The 19,308-nt window shown below is 33.0% G+C and overlaps 1 protein-coding gene and 1 long non-coding RNA gene across 4 annotated transcripts in view; one reads left to right on the top strand and one right to left on the bottom strand.

The window, feature by feature from the left end:
* Positions 1–19,308, bottom strand: part of LOC120609320 (uncharacterized) — a 92,495-nt gene that overhangs the window by 29,982 nt on the left and 43,205 nt on the right. For both annotated transcript variants that reach the window (XR_005654734.1, XR_005654733.1), the window contains exons 3-4: positions 3,338–3,389; positions 1,239–1,366 (exon numbers count right to left, since the gene is read on the bottom strand). This is a non-coding gene — a long non-coding RNA (uncharacterized LOC120609320). The remainder of the gene's footprint in view (positions 1–1,238; positions 1,367–3,337; positions 3,390–19,308) is intronic.
* The window catches only part of HECTD2 (HECT domain E3 ubiquitin protein ligase 2), a 64,162-nt gene that overhangs the window by 16,108 nt on the left and 28,746 nt on the right, over positions 1–19,308 (top strand). For both annotated transcript variants that reach the window (XM_039871745.1, XM_039871744.1), the window contains exons 3-8: positions 10,814–10,952; positions 11,642–11,744; positions 12,154–12,243; positions 14,611–14,675; positions 17,817–17,862; positions 19,007–19,116. In XM_039871745.1, the coding sequence (XP_039727679.1) occupies positions 10,814–10,952; positions 11,642–11,744; positions 12,154–12,243; positions 14,611–14,675; positions 17,817–17,862; positions 19,007–19,116 (553 nt within the window). The remainder of the gene's footprint in view (positions 1–10,813; positions 10,953–11,641; positions 11,745–12,153; positions 12,244–14,610; positions 14,676–17,816; positions 17,863–19,006; positions 19,117–19,308) is intronic.

The following is a 19,308-nucleotide window of genomic DNA, read 5'->3' as shown; positions in this document are numbered from 1 at the left end:
GCCTGGACATGGCATTCTCCCCTGTAGGTCTTTTGGTGTCCAAATTTCTCTCTCCTTATAAGGACACCAGTCACTGCATTAGGACCCACCCTAATCCAGTTTGACTTTATCTTAAATTGATTATGTCTGCAAATACCCTATTTCCAAATAAGGCCACATTCGCAGGTCCTGGTGTTTTGTACTTCAGCAGAACTTTTTGGTGGACATAGTTCAGCCCACAACAGAGAGTTAGGAACCTTAAGACCATTGATTCCACACCAAGTCCTATAATCTATTCTGTCTATACTAATCTCATGATCTCTGAAGCCAGCTTCCCAGCTTGTATGCCCACAACCTGCCTGCCTCCTTGGGTTGATATATTAACTCTGACTTCGGTCTACTTATTGAGCTCCCACCACTTGTCTGTTTCCCTCTCCTCTGTGCCAGTGTATGGAGTCTGGACTCATCCCCAACCTGAAGTTGGAGTATTTGTACACAGCACTTTAGAGGACTAGACCTCTTAGACTTCCTTTATCTTATCGAAACTCCTTGTACTGACTTCTAGCTGTTCTGTCTGGATGCAGCCTGAATTCAGGTGTGACATGGAGTTTCTATGTCAGGGCTGCTGCAGGAAGAATTCTTTTATTGAATGGCAAGTTAGATTAAGTCTTTGAAATGTAAGCATGTTTATAATTCCTTGATCTTTTGGGAAACCTCTGTTACTTGCCAGTAAGATTGTTTCCTCAATGATGCATCATTCCTGGCAGTTAGTACATTTACTCCCTCTTCTCTGGTAGCAGGACCTATGCTGGGTATTCTCTAACAGCTTGTCTCTCCATCTGATCTTCAAGTGGTATTAGAGAAGCTGCAAAAGCCCAGCGTGGGCTTACCTAACAGCTGAGGGATGCCTTTCCTCCCTGTGGACCATGTGACTCGGTATGCCTGCAGAGTTGGCTGTCCTTTTCAAGATCGGAGAAGTGTAGGAGTTTTACCTACTATAACAGCTGCTAGAGATGATACATTTTCAAAGAAACAATATACATAATAAGTAATGGCAGAGGGGGCTAGCACTACATTCTCTCTTACTCTTTTGTAGCCTCCTTTCTAAAGTGATTATACTCCTTTCAGACTTATTAAACATCTTTAAACAGCACAGAACATCTTTAAAAGAAATGAAGCAATTTCTCCCCAAACCTTTTAAAATATGTTTGCAGACCTGGTAATTCAGAGAAGGGTAGACATGAACTATGATATTTTACCTCAGGGGCCCTGTTCCTCTCCCAGGTCAGCCCATTTCGTGAGTTCACTCTAGAAGAGCCCCGCTGTGACATAATGAATGGTGTCGTTTTACACACCCTGGAAAGATGCATCCCATGATCTTTGCAGTCTGAAATAACCAAGGGGAGAACACAATGGTCTTTACCTCCAGCAGTGATTGGATCTGTGTGTGGGGTCCTGTGATGGACTCACAGGTGAGGTACCACAGAGTTTTCACAGTCTCTCCAAGAGCAACTTGAGAGACAGACAGGGAAACAAGTATCAGAAGAAACCCAGCACAGGACTTGCTATCTGGGAAGAGAAAAAGACTTCCAGTAGCCACTTTAGGATTTCTACCTTCGAACTATCTCCAAGGCCTCAGATGATCCCATTTCTAGGTTTCCTTGCAGAATGAACTGATTTTTGGACTAAATCTCCAAGATCCTTCCCTAGGTCTGAGTGAGTGCTTTGCACTTGGCTTTTCGTAACTATGTGGGAGAGATGTATCTATCACGAACTTTGAGTATCTTGCTGCATGTATTTGTTTACTTACCTGTCTCTTCACTGATGTGTAAGCTCCTTAAGCTTTTGTTTTGGAGAGGGAAAGGGCCATCTTTTTTATTTTTTTACATTTAAGTTAAGTTTTGAATAGGTAAAGCATTACTGTGTTTCAAAAATCAAAATGATAAAAATAAGTATGTTTCATATGTCTCACTTTCACCTCTTACCAATTGTCTTTTGTATTCTCTCCTGTGTTTCTTTATGCAAATGAAAACAAATATAAATACTCTAATTTTCCATCTATTTTTTGGAGAAAAGGTAAATATATATTGTCGAGCACCTTGTTTTTTTAGTTACTGTGTCCTGACTATCTTATCAGTACATAAGGAACTTCCTTATTCTTTTTTACAACCATATTCCATTGTATTGGTATACTATAACTAACTTATTTAATAAGATACTATTAAAAGAAATGAGTTGTGTTTATTCCTTTGCTGTTGTAAACAATGCCACAATGAATAACTCCGTACATATGTCGTTTTGTTCATATGCAGGTGTATCTATAGCATATTCCTAAAAGTGGGATTGTTGGGTCTGAGAGTAAATGCATTTATAATCTTGAGTTTTGAGTTCATCTGTGTATCTCCAGGATCCAGTGCCCATGGTACATGGAGTCTTTTTGCAGTAAATGATTTACTGACTTAGGAAATGTATGGGAGGGATTTTTTCTGGGTTTTTGGCCAGTTTGCCCTGTTGAAATGTCAAACCCATCTCAAAGCTATAATAAGTTATCTAAGATATGCCCAATGTAAGATATCTATTCCATAAGAAATAACCTTCTATGAAAAGGACTTTTGAATGTTTTTCTAACCTGACCCATACAAGAACATTTCATTTATGCTTTTGTTTCAGTTTTACAAACACACACACCATTTAGCTTACTAAAAAATCCATCTCCAAAAACCAATGAATATAACTGCTTTATTTGGTTCTGAAGGCTAATGTCCTATGAGTCAGAGTTTACCCCCTCCCTTCTTCCTTTCTCTCTCCCACCTTGATTATTTATTTCCAAATATTCAGAAAAGTCATCCTATAGACAATGATGTAAACACCACCTGTTATGACTCATTCACTTTGCACTCTGTTTCAGCTGCTTGCCACTACTGAAGTACTAAACTGACAGAGGGATCCTTCAAAATGTAGCTCTTTTATTACCTGCCTGGTACACACACAGTAAATAAGAACTGAGTCTTTGCATTAGCTACTACCAGTAACTGTCACTGTGACCTTAGAGAATAAACTAGCATTCATGAGCCCTTCAGTTACTCATTTATATAATGAGAAAATGGGGCATTATGAATTGTAAAATATCTTTTACATGAAGTTTTAGGATTTAAAGGGTTAATTTTTCAACATATTGATTTTGTTTGATCTTTGTTAAGTTTTAACATTTCATAATTTACTAGCTCCTACTTCCATGTAAATTTAGGATTCCATTTTGTTTTTCTACGTGGTAGAAGGTTTCACATTATTCAGTAGTGGAAATAACATGGGCTTTGTAACTTACGAGGGCAGGTTTGAATCTGGCTTTGTAACTTACCAGCTGTATGATTCTGGAAGAGTTTTTTAACTCTCTGTGCTTGTTTTCCCATCTGTAAAAAAAGATAAGAAGTTACCTTATAATATTGTAAGGATAAATGAAAAATAGCATTTAAAAGTACTCAGTTCCTTATGAAATTCAGTAAATGTGAGTGGGAATATATACTGCTGAGCCGCTATGTGGAGAAACTTCCTTATTATTGTGGAGGAAGAGGCTGAAATGGGGCAGGATTTTCCATTATTCTTAACCCATGAGTAACTGGCTATACAAATTTTTAAAAATTCGAAACATATCACACATATAGAAGAATGAAAACAACACTTGTATATGATTTTAACAATAATAATAAAATGAAAACTCAGGAATTTAGCACTCAAGAAAAAAAGCATTACCAGCTCCAGTGAGCCCACCCCAATCTCACTGCCCTGCCTTTCTGTCCAGAGGTAACAACTATTCCCTCGATTTTTAAAAATAGTTTTTTTTACCAGAGGGAGAGTGGGTGGGGGAAGAATGAAGAGGGTAAAAGGGGTCAAATATATGGTGACGGAAGGAAACTTTGGGTAGTGAGCATACAATGCAATATACAGATTATGTATTACAGAATTGTACACTTGAAACTTATGTTACTAACCAATGTCACCCCAATAAATTTAACTTACTAAAAAAATAGTTTTGTTACTTTGTACATTTCCGTAAACAAATACTGCTCAGTTTTGAAAAAATGAATAGCATGCACAAACCTGGATGTATGAGGTACGATATTGTCACTATTAGGTGAAGATTCCCAGGAGACGATAATCTGAACAGAGTCCCTGAATCAAATCAGGCTCCAGTTTCCCCAAGACTGTAGTCCAGGGAAGTCAGTGGGCAAGGTCATGAGTGACTCTTGGGAATCGAAGGACAACTATTGGGACATCTAACATCTAACAGAGCTGTCATTTGAACTGTGTATCAGAAGTCTGACAAAAATATGGCCTCTCCTAGGTTAAAGCAGTAAAGTGAACTGAGTATCCTCAGCTGATTCAGACAGCAGAGCAAAAAATGGAAAGTGGGGACTTCATCACCCACTGTCTAGACAAGCCAAAGTACAGATAACAATTTGGGCTCACCTATTCATTCTATCTTCAGTTTAAAAAGGCGAGTACAATGGTAGTATCTTTGTGATAACAGACATCAGAATTACTCTTAGGCTACTCTGTTCTAGTCTGTGCAGAGTACATTTCTCATCTTAGGCCATTATGATCCTGGTCCTTTATATAATTATCTCTCTCTCTGTTTTGCCTGTCTCTCTCTCTAGAAGCTTGCAGTACGAGCTCTTTGTCTTGGGGTTCTGAAATTGCACACACAGTGCTGTGCCTTGGTATGGGTCATCCCTGTGCTATGTATTTGATAGGAATTTTCTAGAAATTTTGTATTCATGATTTCTTCCCATCTGCTTTTCCACCTCTTCTTTCTGGATCTCCTATTATTCAAAAGCCAGACTTCCTGAACTTTTAGTTTTCTTATTTTTTTCACTTCTACTTTCCATTTCTTTATCCTTTTGCTCCATATTTTAGAGAATTTCTTCAAAACCCTTCTAGTATTTTATTTCTGCTATTATGCTTTTAATTAAAAGAATTTTTTCCCCTCTGAATATTTTTTTTAGAGCACCCTCTTATTTCCTGGTTGTCCTATCTTTTATCTTTCTGAGTGAATTAGTGATAGTTTTTTTTTTTCCTTGCATGATTTCTCATTCTTTCATGTTACATTTGTCTATTTTGGTTTGTCTTCCATGTGGAAATCACTTGAAGGCTTAGCCACTCACATGCTGGTTATAGGCTTGGACGTTAGCTGGGCTTTAGCTGGAACACCTACACCTGGCCTTTTCATTGGCTACTTGGCTTCCTCACATCATGGTGATTGGATTCCAAGAGCAAGCATCGGAAAAGAAACAGCCAAGCAGAAATTTTATTGCCCTTTGTAACCTAGTCAGGTAGCATCATTTCTGCTACTTTTTTTTTTATTAGCAGGGAGCTACTGTGTCTGGCCCACATTCAAAAGGAGAAGAATTAGACTCCATCTTTTGATGAGATGAATATCAAAGAATTTATGGGCATATTTTAAAACCATCACGTCATATGAAAATAAAATGCACATTCAGGAAGAGAACCAAGTCTTTGACTCTTACTTCAGAACTTTTTCTTATACCTTGTTGTAGGGCAGGAAGTTGTAACTAAAGTCAGGTGTAGAGATTATATATGCATATTAGGTTTCCATGCTTCTGCAGTCTATTGTAGGTCATTATATACTTCACTCTAATAGAGAACATTTTTTAACTTTTTTGATTGGTTTTTAAGTCCTGTCCATTTTTTTCTTATGTAGTGGTAGAGATGAAAGTTAGAAATTATTAAACCAGTGGTTTTCAAACCTAATTTTGTTATTTGTTGTCTTTATAGTAAAACGCTTTTTGAAAAACAAATTTTTTCTTAGAGCATCACCACATTAAGCAGAGAAAAGCTGCGTTGCTCTGAGTAAACACATCCACACAGCACCATTCCCTGAAGGGGCCCTTTAAATTCTCTGGAACCTTGGGAACAACTGACTGACTGAGCCATCTCTCTCATTTTATAATGTCAAAACTGAGGCCTAGGGGGTTTCAATGACTTGTCTAAGGTTACGAAAGTTAGTAGCAGCAGCAGGATCTAGTCCCTTACTTCCATGGCTGGTGCTTTTCCATTATTTATTACTTATTTAATTACAAATTATTTGAGATGAAATTTAAGGTATAGCATTTTGCACTAGTGTGTCACCAGAAACAAACTTTTTATGTCAACATTTCCTCTCCGGCAGGAGTGGGATAAGAAAGAGAGGCCTAGGTTCCTCATACTAAACACCCAACCTACAGAGAGACTCTTGTTTACCGCTGATGCTGCATTATCATCCCTGCTGGCTGGCCAGGAACACTCGTCAGTCTCCTAATCATGTGGCCAATTTAAAATGTCAGTCTTCATTTTTGTGGCTACAGTTATGGAAAGCTACATATTACTCGTTTTCAACCAGTCAGCCTGTGATAGCTTCTTGAAAACAATGAGCTAGCAAAATTTGCCTAATAATCTCACCCTTATACATAGTTGTATTATGATCTTTACATTTTTTAAAATATACTGCCAGCCACTACCATAACTCTTACTCTTCTTGCAGTGGCTTCAAGTGTTTTCCCTAATGTTTCTAAGCAACCAACTAAAATTGGCAACACTTTATTAAAAGAAAGGGGAAATGATTACTGCTTATTTTAGCACAGAGCGTTCCCAAGTATTGGCTGAATGAAACCTAAATGACAGGTTTTCACTGATAAATATTTTTTGGCTTTTTCAGTGTATTACAATATTCTATACTGCAGAAAAAGCTGCATATGATAGAACAAAAATTGGCCTGTTCTATTTATAATATCAGTTTGAGATTTAATTAATCTCTCATCACCACAGTTATTGATTTTCTCTTTTGAATTAGATTTTAATAACCATCTGTGAGAACAGGCTGAAAGCCTGTCTCTGGAAACAATGCCTTGATATTCAGGAACATGACAGCAGCTGTGAGCTGTTATTCTTCCTTTCTTAATAGCAGAATGTCACATCCTGTAGTTTGGCTTTCATTCACTAATGTGAGCAAAGGATTCTGCCTTTCTTTCTGAGTCAAGTTCCATTAACATAGTACGTTAACATTTTGCGTTACTCTTCATTCCAAGTTACCTTCTGAACTAAATATAAATCCCATCTGGGTCTCTGGTTCTAACCTCATCCTATAATCCTCTTGGCCTTGGCATTACTATTTTTCTTATATAAGAATATCTCCAGTCTCAGGCTTTGCCGAAATCTAGTTCTCTTCCTAATTACATTTCACTCTTATCCTACCTCAGCATGGTATTAATAAAAATGAGTGGGTATAAAAATGTGTGTATATACTCTGTGAGTGAATAAGTTAATTTATATTTGAATGAGTCTGTATCTAATAGTGGGTGTTTATAGCCAGGTTGGAAAGGGTGTGTGGGAAGAGATAGGAAAGGGTAAGCCTGGTGAAGAGGAAGAGAAACTGTAGAGGAACCTCAAAAGGTAATAGTAACAAGACTGATGTTGGAAAGAGGAGGCTATCATCTATTTCTTTCCCATTAATAAAGATCTCCAAATATAATTCACAAGTCATCTGTTGAGATATCTAATTTTACTTGCTGATAAATGGAACCTCTGTCCAATTTGTGCTTACAGTACAAATTACTAGAAGTTGGGTATTTCCATATTTAATAAAAGGTAATAAAAATCAATTTTAGAACTGAATTAAAGAAATTCAGTAATGTTTTCTGCTGTCAGCATCATTGCTCTCTCCTAAAACTGATGAACAGTATTTCTCAGTGTAATCCCCGGATTAGCAGCATCGGCATCATCTGGGAACATGTTAGAAATGCAAATTTAGGGGCCCCACCCCAGATCTACCGAATCACAAATTTTGGAGAGGGCCTAATAACTAGCATTTTAACAAGCTCTCCAGGAGATTCTGATATAAAATTTTGAAAACCATTGATGTCGAGTATAAGAAATTGGCATCTCTGTATTATCTTCTAATATGAAAATTTACTTTAAAATATACCCTAACACTAATGAAATATATTTTAGTGTTCTGAAGCCAGTGATAGGCCCAAGGATAGCTGCTTGATTGGGAGAATGGATAAGAAATGAAGGAAGACCTTATAGCTATGTTGCTGCTGTGCTGTTTGACATAGCTGTGTTTGCTTTGTTGAGAATATCTCCTGATTATTTGAGAGGAGAATGAAATTCTATATATGTACATTTCATTATTGTACAATTCAGAATCTATAAAATATTAATCTATTCTATTGGTTTGGAAGTGTTAATACTTGAGAAAATATAACCAGAGTAAAATGCTTAGTGGATGGGCTCAACAGCAGAATGGATAGGACGGGAATTAATGAGCTGGAATTTAAAACAATAGAAATTACCCAATCTGAACAATAGAAAAAAATGAACTGTTCAGAGACCTGTGGGACTATAATAAAAGATGTTACATTCTTTTCATTAGAGTCTTAGAAGGAGAAGAAAAAGAAGTTAGGCTGAAAAAATACTCAAAAGAAATGACTGAAAGCTTTCTACATTTGTCCAAGAGACATAAACCTATAGGTTCAAGACATGAGCAAACTCCATACAGGATAAACCCAAAGAAATCCACATCAGGACATACCATAATTAAATCTCTGAAAACTAAAGACAAAAAAAAAAAATATTCAACAGCAGCCAGAGAAACATGATACCTTACCTATGTAAGGGAAAAGCCATTCAAATAATAGCAGATTTATCATCAGTAACCATGAAGGCCAGAAGGAACTGGCTGAAAGAACTGCCAACCCAGAATCCTATCCCTCACAAAAATATTTTTCATACATGGAGAGGAAATCAAGACATTCTCAGATGAAAAAAAATAATCTCTAGAGAATTCGTTACCAGTAGACCTACTGGAAAAGAATGCATTAGGAGGTTCTCTAAACAGAAAGGAAATAAAAGGAAACTTGAAACATCAAGAAGAAAGAACATGATTATCAAAAAATAGGTAAATACAATAAACTTTCCTATTCCTTTTGTGTTTTCTAAATTATAGTTTACAGTGGAAACAACATAACACTGGTACGGTTCTAAGAAAATACTTAAGATAACTATAAACAGAAGGGTAAAGAGATATAAAAGGGGACATAATTTCAACTGGTAAGACTATGATAAGTTTTGTGTGTAATGTAATATTTAGAACAACTTTTCAGAAACACTGCAGATAAATCAAAATAGAATTCTAAAAAATGTTCAAGGAACCCACAGGAAGGCAGGAAAAATGAGAAAACAAATAGAAAACAAAAAATAAAACGACGGACTTAAACCCAAATATAAATGGTCTAAAACAATAAGAAGAAAAAATCCCCCAAACAATAAGTTCTCCATGGTGTTAGCTTCTGGGCAGGTGTAAGCAGAAGGAAGCATCCAGGCTGTTGATGGAGCTGAGAACAGGAGAGCTTCAAAATAAGCAAAAGGTACTCATTGGGGAGCTCAGGAGGCCAGTCTGAGAACAAAGGCTGAAACTGGGAGGTGTCTTTCTAAGAGTAGATGAATGCAGAAGGCCCATGGTCAAATCTGAACTGAGTAGAGAGCCCCTGTGAATTCTCAAAACTGACTGACTATGGCTCCCTTCCAGGCCAGGGCCCCATATTAAGATTAAATATGACTAATTTGAGGAGCACTGGGACAGTAAGAGATTAAGGAAAGAGGATACCTGAATAAAAGTGGAAGAGGGAAACAGGGCCCGGAAATCTCAGAAAACAAGCTATCATATATTTGAGTCTCACATAAAAACAACAAAAAAGGGAGGTACACCTCCTTCTAAAGTTTGGGAAAACTCATTTCAAATAATATTGACAATAGAAAAGGAACCAAATTCTGTAATTTTTAGGTAAAAAATTTCATTGTAATAAAAAATAACAGCTACTCAAATAATGAAAACACATCAGAAACATGTACCCACAAAAACAGATAAAATCCTATCTCAAGATAGGAATTTCTTAATGAATTTCTTAATGAATTTCTTAAAATTCATTAAGAAAATGATATGACACTTGGAAGAACATAAATCCGGATTGTAAAAACAAATGAGATGACAATAAAGGAATTAGAAATATGTAAAAAAAATTTAATAGAAACACAAAAGTAACAAACATAACAGTGTGCCTTAAGAAATTAGAAGATGGAAAGGAGGAAATGTTTAAAATTTAAAAAGAAATGAAATATAAAAAGAATTTGAGGAAATTAACTAAAATTGAAATAGGTAGAGTCTATCCAATATATGCGTAGTCAAAGCAAGCAGGGACTGGTGACACTCTAGTTAGTGATTTCAAAGATGTTTGCCTTATAATTCATTAAGCCATACATTTGTTTTATGAGATTTTTGTGTATTCATTTTATTTTACAATGAAAAGGTTATGAAGTACAAAAAGATAATGAACTGGCAAATATGACAAAGAAAAATACATAAAAATGTCATTCAAAATGTTAAGAAAATACTAAAACTCCAATAAAGAATTTCTGAGAATGCAAATAAATGATTTGCATATATTCGAAGCTCTAATAAACATTAATAATATTGAATCTTAACTATTTCCTGAAAGACAACTTTTGGGAAAAAAGCAGGGGAAAGATATTCTATATTACATATATAGATAACTTTTAATGTAAGATACAGCCTAATATCTGTTGTGGGTGAAGCTGGGCGTGAGAGGAATAGTCCCATAAGCACCCTTCGCTATGGTAGGTTTTTCTGTTATAAGATCCCAAGGTGAATGCAATACAAAACAATTCATTTATTTTTTGTTCATTTTGAATGAGCCTAGAATTTTATAACTTGGAAAAATGTTATGATTAATTACATTCAATGCTTTTTTATACTTCACAGTGAGAGACCTACCACCAATTTGCCTTGATGTTAGACAAAAACAGCGTATCTCTACAGATTCATTATCATCCGAAATGAAAGCCCCAGTTCTTCCAGAACCTGTTCTTCCTATTCAGCCCAAAACTATGAAAGACTTTCAGTAAGTTTCAGCTCACAGTTCTGTGTAGACATATAGTCATCTGCATTTCAGTACTTTGCATAATTTAAATATTTTTGTGTGAGAAATTGTAGATCGTAAGATATTAGCCAAGAGTGAAGACACAAAAGACTAGATGTCTCAAGTTGAAGGTGAAAACAAATGTATAAATAACAGGTAATGTTGCAGCAAAAAAACCCCAAAACAACAACAACAACAAAAAAAACATTAAATAAGAGAATATGAATACAAACAGGCAAAGCAGGCTATAGAGGTGGTGATAGTAGAATATTTACTTTTTGAAATCTACTATGTGACATATGAACTATAAAAGCTATGTCACTACTAAACAAGAATCCAAATAGATATTTGAAGGACTAAGGGATAATGAGAAAGTAGAGGCAGAGAATGTAAACAGAATCTCAAGTTTGGCTATAAAGTGAAAGAGAGTGTTAATTATAAGGAGCATATCAAGAATGAAGTTTTAAAACAAGTAAATGGGAAAGTTGAAGCTGGATTAATATTTTAATCTAAGAATTATAAATCTATAAACTTTACATTAATTGAAACATTTCTGTATTCAGCTTTAGTATTTCAAATTGCATGTTTGGTGACATATTTGTAAAGAAGTAATGCTATTTTATCTGAATAATATTTCTTTCTATTATACTTAATGTATGTTTTCATTTTAGGGAAGATGTAGAAAAAGTTAAGTCATCAGGAGACTGGAAAGCAGTATATGATTTTTATCTAACAACATTTGATTCTTTCCCAGAACTAAATGCTGCATTTAAGGTAATAATACATAAAACACATTTTTCACTTTTAGTTTTAAATTTTCAGAAAATGATACAAATTTATCTCTTTTTCTTTTACCCAACATTGACTTAAGCAACTGTTTAAAAATATATATGTATTTACTTCTGAAATTATATGTGTCAGAAATAAATATTGAACTGATATCTTGATTGTTTTTATTTGTACTAAATGTTAATATCTGACTCTAGTCTTTCAGTTTTCAAAAGAATGTTATTAAGATAATTCTTATGCATTCATTGTTTTTAGCAATTTTGCTCTAAAAGTTCTTTTTTTATCATCATACTGAAAAATATTAGAAATTATGAAGGAACAGATATGGTTCAAATATTACTAAAAACAGTCCTTAAAACGCTATATACACTTAATTCTTTAACTGAATTTGCAGAAAGATGCCACCACCTCATTTAATACCATTGAAGACTCTGGGATTAATGCTAAATTTGTGAATGCTGTATATGATGCCTTACTTAATACTGTAAGTACTGTTTATGAACAAATGCAGATAGTACAATTCTTTGTCTCTTCTGTATTTCAAAAGCAGCTACACAAATGTAAAAACCACACAAATACTATAAAAATCATTTTGTAACAATTATATTAGAAACTCTGATATAATTTATAGTAAATTTACTTGGAATTCTCAGAAAGTTAGATTGTTTTTATTTTTTTAACTAAATGAGAATTAAGCAGAAAATACATTTATGTCCAGTTCTTGTTTAGGAAGGCTTGCTAAAGTAAAATTACGCTTCACTTACTCAGCAAAAGGATGTTAAATTATTTGATTGTATTGGCATTACACTGAATCTACTGAGTGGTTCTCGAACTTTAGCATGTATCAGAATCACAGGAAGGGCTTCTTAAAATACAGAGGTTCAGATTTACTAGGCCTGGGGTAGTGCACAAGAATCGGTGTTTCCAGCAAGTTCCCAGGATATGTAGATGCTCCTGATCCAGGGACCACATTTTAAGAACTCCACTGCTATAGATCAGCTTGTGAAGAATTGACGCTCTTTCAATCCATGAGCATGGAATATCCCTCCACTTAGATCTTTAATTCTCTTGGTTGTGCTTTGTAGTTTTCTGGGTAAAGATCTGACACATGTCTTGTTACACTTATTTCTAGGTACTTGATTTTTTTTTTTATGTTATCATAATTTAATTTTCTAATTGTTATTAATATATAGAAGTACTTTCATATATTTTATCTTTATTTACCTTGCTAAATTCATTCATTAATTCTAATAGTACATCAGATTTATTTGGATTTTCTATATAGACAATCATGTCATTTATGAATAAATGAGAGTTTTATATCTTTCTAATCCTTATATGTATGTATGTATGTATGTATGTATGTATGTATGTATGTATGTATGTATAGTTATATTTGCCTTATTTCACTGGCTAAAATCTCTTGTACAATTTTGAATAAAGTAAGTAATAGCAGACATCTTTGCTTATTCCTAATCTCAGTACTTCACCATTAAATGTATGAAAGGGTACTTAATAATATTTGTCATCAGAGAAATGGAGATAGCATTACACATCCATTCAAAATTAGTAAAAATAAATTTAAGTACCTTACCAAGAATTGCAATACTATGGAGCCGTCAGACCTTTCACAACCTGATTAGGGAAGTATAAGCCAGTACAACTACTCCGGAAAACTACCTGGCATTATTACTAACACTAAGCATATGCATATACTATGCCTCAAAAGTTCCACTCCTAGGACACATCTCTGACTTCTGACTTGGAATGATGTTAATGTTTTATAGGCACTAAAAAATTAAAAATCTACAACATGCTGGAAGAACTCTCTCTTATAATAGAAACAGAAGAAAACAACCTAGGTATATTTTGAATGAATACCATAACCATACTTAAAAAAAAAAAACTAAGTCAATTATACTTGAAACTAATAAATTTTGAAAAAAGAAAAAAAGAAAAACTAAGCCAAGTAACTTATACACATAGTACAATAAACATTCTCAGTCTATAAACATTCTCAGTAGAATTCGCCAGTAAAATCATCTAGGCCTGGTGCATGTGGTTTGGTAGGTTATTAATTATAGATTCAGTTTCTTTAATAGATATAAGTCTATTCAAATTATCTATTTGTATGAGTTTTGGGAGAGTGTATCTCCCAAAAAATTAGTCCATTTTATCTAGGTTTTCAAATTGTGGGCATAGAGCTGTTCATAATAGTTCTTTGTTATCCTTTTAATAACCATGAGATCAGTACTGATGATCCCCCTTTCATTTCTGATATTAATAATTAGTATATTTTCTCTTCCTTTGTTGGTTAGCCTGGCTAGAGGTTTATCAACTTAATTGATCTTTTCTAAAAACCAGTATTTGGTTTCATTGATTTTCTCTATTACTTCTCCTGTTTTCAATTTTGTTGGTTTCTGCTCTTTTATTGTGTATTTTCTTCTACTTACTCTGGATTTTATTTGCTGTTTTGTTTTAATTTCCTAAGTTGAAAGCTTAAATTATTGATTTGTGATCTTTCTTTTTTTCTAATATAGTCATTCACTGCTATACATCTTCCTTTTAAGTACTGCTTTTGCTATATCTCATAAAATTTTGATAAGTTGTATTTTCATTTTCTTACAAAGTTAAACATAGGCTTGCAGTATGAGCCAGCAATCCTACCCAAATGATTTGAAAACTTATGTCCACACAAAAGCCTGTACACAAATTTTATAGCAGCCTTACTCAAAACTGCCACAAATTGGAAGTGACCCAGATGTCTTCAGTAGGTGAAGGGATAAACAATATTTTAAAAGTCATCTAAGTAGCTCATCCTAATTAACTTATGATTTTCTTTTGCCTACAGCCTCAAGACATTCAGAAGACAGTATTAAAGGGAATCATTAACAGCCTGTTACGAGAATGGAAAGGGTAATTGTAACTAATATTTAGCTAGTCGATACAGATGGTTAATTTACACATCCCATATATCTTTAATATATATGTATTTTACTCTCAGAATTGACTTTAGTTGTTATAATAAAAACAGATGAGAAAGAAGTTATTAACCATTTCTAACAAAGCTTTTTAACTTGAGATTTGTGACATCAGGAAGGTCCATTGGTGGGCTTCAGAGGCTCTCTGGATGCCTTAAAATTGTATATAAAATTTGTTGTGTACAAATATATGTGCTATACAAATATAGGATGGGTAGTTACGTCAGTACCTAAGATGAAATAATATGGGCATTAAATTTAGCCTTGGACTTACTGGTAGCCAGAGCAAGTGTTTTTTGTTTGTTTGTTTGTTTCTAATTAAAAAAAAGTATAAGTTTAGCTACTGAAATATTTTTTTCTTGGAACTAAATTTTGACTCATAAAAGGAATGATAGGCAATGTAAATGATAATGTTTTGAACCGTGAATATGTAGGACGCAAAAATGTACTTTTAAAAGTACATATTATTTAAATTGACATTTAAACAGCATTATAATTTAAATAACAGCTTCTAGTAAGGCCAAATGAATATCATTAAATTATAATTCAAATATTTATATTAAGCCCAATTTTAAAATATTATTGAACTAGAATTCTTAAATATAATGTTGAGCATACCTTATATATTTTAATAACATTGTTGTGATTTTCAAAGAAATTCAGATTATAGAAAATTTTTAAAAGCCATAATAGTATTAAAAAAGTTAACATTTTGCAGTTTTTGTCTAGTCATATTTTTTAAATAAATTTTTACTTAATTATAGTTGACACACAGTCTCAACGTGGCTTCTTCTCTATATCCTTAGTTATATGACTTCTGTTCAGCTAGACTTCAGGCAGTTCTCAATGATGGTAGTTCTGTAATTGTAATTTTGATGTATCTAGTCATCTTTTTAAAACAATTGAAATCATAATGTCATAATGTATATTTTCATATGATTTTTAACTTAAAAAGTATTTTTCCTAATTTATCATTCCAGTAATAAATTTGCATTTTCTTTGAATTTTATATTTCTGGTTGAAAACATAATGCTTCATTAAAAATAAAGAGAAAAATTTAGCGTAAAGAGACTTCTTAGGAGAATGAGAAAGTTGAGTGGTCTGTAACTACTGGGATCTCAGTTCCCTCTAACAGATAAACCCACAAAGCTTTCTAACCTCTGCTCTTCAAAAGTGCGCCCAAGGCAGATTAAAATAATTTGATGTAATTTATGTATCAAAGGAGCACGTGGTCTTTACCGAATAATTTTGTTTTATTTTGGATTTATCATAACAAGGTCTAGTCTATTGACTATTATGGGCTAGGCACCTTTTTATCAATTTTACATGTATTTCTCATTAAATCTGTAACTATAATCCTATGAAATAGGTAATATGATTATATGCATTTTACATTTGAGAATACTAATTTACAGAGAAGTTAAGTACATTGCCTGTAGATATTCCAGTAAATGTCTGAGTCAGGACTAGAACCCAGGCAGTGTGGCAAAAGAACCTGTGATCTTAAGCACAATTTCTATACCGAGAACTGTATACTCTACTGAAATACTAGTGCATAGGATAGAAAATTGGAAATTGTAATGGCACAGCTAAAAAATGGAAAAAAGCAGGACTCTCCTATCACCAGGAATTTTAATATTTATGAATTGCCTTGAATGTTTTAAAATATTTTCAAGTATAATTTATAAAACAAAACAGTAGTCTCGTTGAAAAAATAGTCTGACAATTATATAGAGTATAGACAAAAATAGTTTAGATTTTATTTGAACCTCAATGAATCATTGTTAAATTGCAATTATTCTTCCACAAAGAAATAGTACTAATTAAAATTTTTATATATACATGTGTATACATGTTTATTTCAAATCTAAAAATATATTTGTTATATATTTATATTTCAGATTATGTGGCTTTACATTTTGTAAAGGTCATCTAGTATAATCTAGGCAATGATTATGTTTTCATATTTATTTTGTTAACTATTCCAAAAAAGTAAATAATTATTTGGTCATTTTATTTTCTCAAAGGAAATTAAAAAAAATACTTGGACGTAAACCATTTTTTCCCCAACATTTAGCAGAAAAGTTAAAAAATGAAAATTCGTTCACTCTTCACCAGTGGTTAACTTTTTGCCACATTTGCTTTTGCTTTCTCATCCTCTGAGTGTATGTGTAATTTTTTTAAGTAAATGGAAGACATTTCACCGCTAATTACTTCAGATGTATTTCTTACTAACATTTTTCTGCATAACCATAATGCCTTATCACACCAAACAAATTTAATATTCATTTAATAATACTCTCTAAAATGCAGTGTACATTTAAATTTTCTCAGTTGTCTCCAGAGTGTTATTTAATGTATGGGTTTTGTTTTTCAATCCAGGATCCAATCAAGGATCATGAATTGCATCTGATTATATAGGTGAACCATTTTTAATTGAAGAAATTACTTCTAGGTTTTTGTGAGTGTTCAACAGATCTTGAGAGGGAGAGAAAGAAACACTTATCAACTTTGGGAATAACAAAACTTTCGTCAGATTTGATAGGGTGAAAATCCAGATTAACATGGAAAAAACAAAAATTAGTTACTTTTCAGAAGTATTCAAAATACGATTCTTTTAATTAGAAATATACCATATATTTAAAGTGTGGTTTGATTTGCAAACACTTCTACATCACTTCAGAAACAGAACCATAAACACAAGTATATTTTTTTCAGTGCATAAATATTTTTGAGCTATCAGTCATCCTTTATTAAAACAAAAACATAAGTATTCTAAAATCGTTAATTATTTTTCAGACTCTGAACTGTTTGCAGAGTTGGTCATATTTACTTCATAAAATGTTACAGCCTAATTCAGTTTTCAGGTATCTTCAGAACCAGCATAGAGAAAGCACAGAGGAACCTATAGTCTCAACATATTGTGGATATGTTACTGTCTCAATAACAATACATGCTAACTTAAATCAAGTTTCTGGCTTTTATCAACTGAATTCTCACAGAAACATATACTGATCATTTTTTATTAGATACTGTTGAGACTAAATATCTCTAATCGATTATGCTTCTTTTTCAGCCCACGAACAAAAGATGATCTTAGAGCGTATTTTATACTTTTACAGGTAAGAAAGCAAAAATTTAGCTGAAGTTGTCTAATTTAGATCTCAATCAATGCATGTGTAAATGAAATTATATCAAATATTAAGAATTATTTTGAGCAACATTATTGATACTTTTTAGATTAATCATAACCTGAGAATTAAAGCTATAACAAATAAATAATGGGAAGCTAAATTATCTCCAGGATTAAAATTTTAACTACTTCTTGTCTTCCTGCTGTAGTATTCAGGAACAAACAAAACGGAAGTACTTCCTCCTCCAGTCATCCTTCTTTCATGTAATTGGTATTAACAGGCTCTAAAACTTTATTTTATTTCCCAGGTAGTAGGTTTACAACTTCTCCATATATTCTCAATAAATGCTTAAGTTAGAATTCTAATGGAAAAATCAAAGTGGTTGTTTATAGTTGCTAAAGCAAAGATGAGCTTTTTCTTCTTGAGAGATACAGATTCATATATATATAAAAATAAGTTAAGGTCCTGACAAATAAAAAGCAGTTTTTAATTTTTATTATTATTTGAGAAAGAATTATTTGATGACCATAGCTAGCATACTACATTTATGTCGTTTATAATTTACAAAAGGTGTTTGTGTATATTATCTCATTTAAAGGTAAGAAAAAATTATACTAAATACAATTTAGTAGTTAGTTCATACTGTGGTTCAACAAAAAGAATTATGCAGGATATGGATAGAGGAAAGGAAAGAGAATAAAAAGAAAAGTGGGAAGAAAAGGGAAAAATAGACAAGAAGTAGTTGAGAGATATAAAGGGGTGAAATATGGAGGAGAAAGGCAAAACTAGAAAAAAAAGAAAAAATATATGTAGAGATAGTAAAAGCTAGAAATGACAACATGAAGCTCAACTTTTTAGGTGAGTGCTGTACATTAGTCAGCAGTAAGTTCTGCGTACGCAGACGCAGGTCTGTCTTAATTCCAAAGCCCATGACATACTGTTTCCATTATACAACAGTGGAATCTAAGTCTCTGTTAATTCAGTAATTAGATTATTGTTTTAAAAGATTTCACTTAGTATTTCATAACCTCAAATTTAGTTTCCTGAATTGATCACGTAGCTCATTAAGCTTAGTGTCTTTCCTTTTACATGTTAACAAAATTTTAACGGTTATCTTTAATATCTTTTTCAGAATCCTCAATTTAATAACACATCTACGTATGTCATCTATGCTCACTTGCTTCGACAGATAGCTACCTTAGTGGAAGCTGACCATCATTTCCTAGTTCACTGGTTTAAAAAGTAAATAATTCTATGATATTAAGAACTTTATAAATTTAGAATTTTAAGTTTAGAAATGATACTTATATTTCACAGTGCTTCAAAAGGTAATTATAAGTATATACTTTAGTACTACATAGAGGATAATTAAAAGTCTTTTTAATGTAAGTAAGCATTTTGCTTATGCAAGTTATTGTTGAGATTCCTATCCAC

This window comes from Pteropus medius, unplaced genomic scaffold, assembly GCF_902729225.1.
Source record: "Pteropus medius unplaced genomic scaffold, Ma_sr-lr_union100, whole genome shotgun sequence".
Lineage (NCBI taxonomy): Eukaryota > Metazoa > Chordata > Mammalia > Chiroptera > Pteropodidae > Pteropus > Pteropus medius.
The sequence above is the reverse complement of the archived record's forward strand: the minus strand, read 5'-3'. Positions and strand labels throughout refer to the sequence as shown.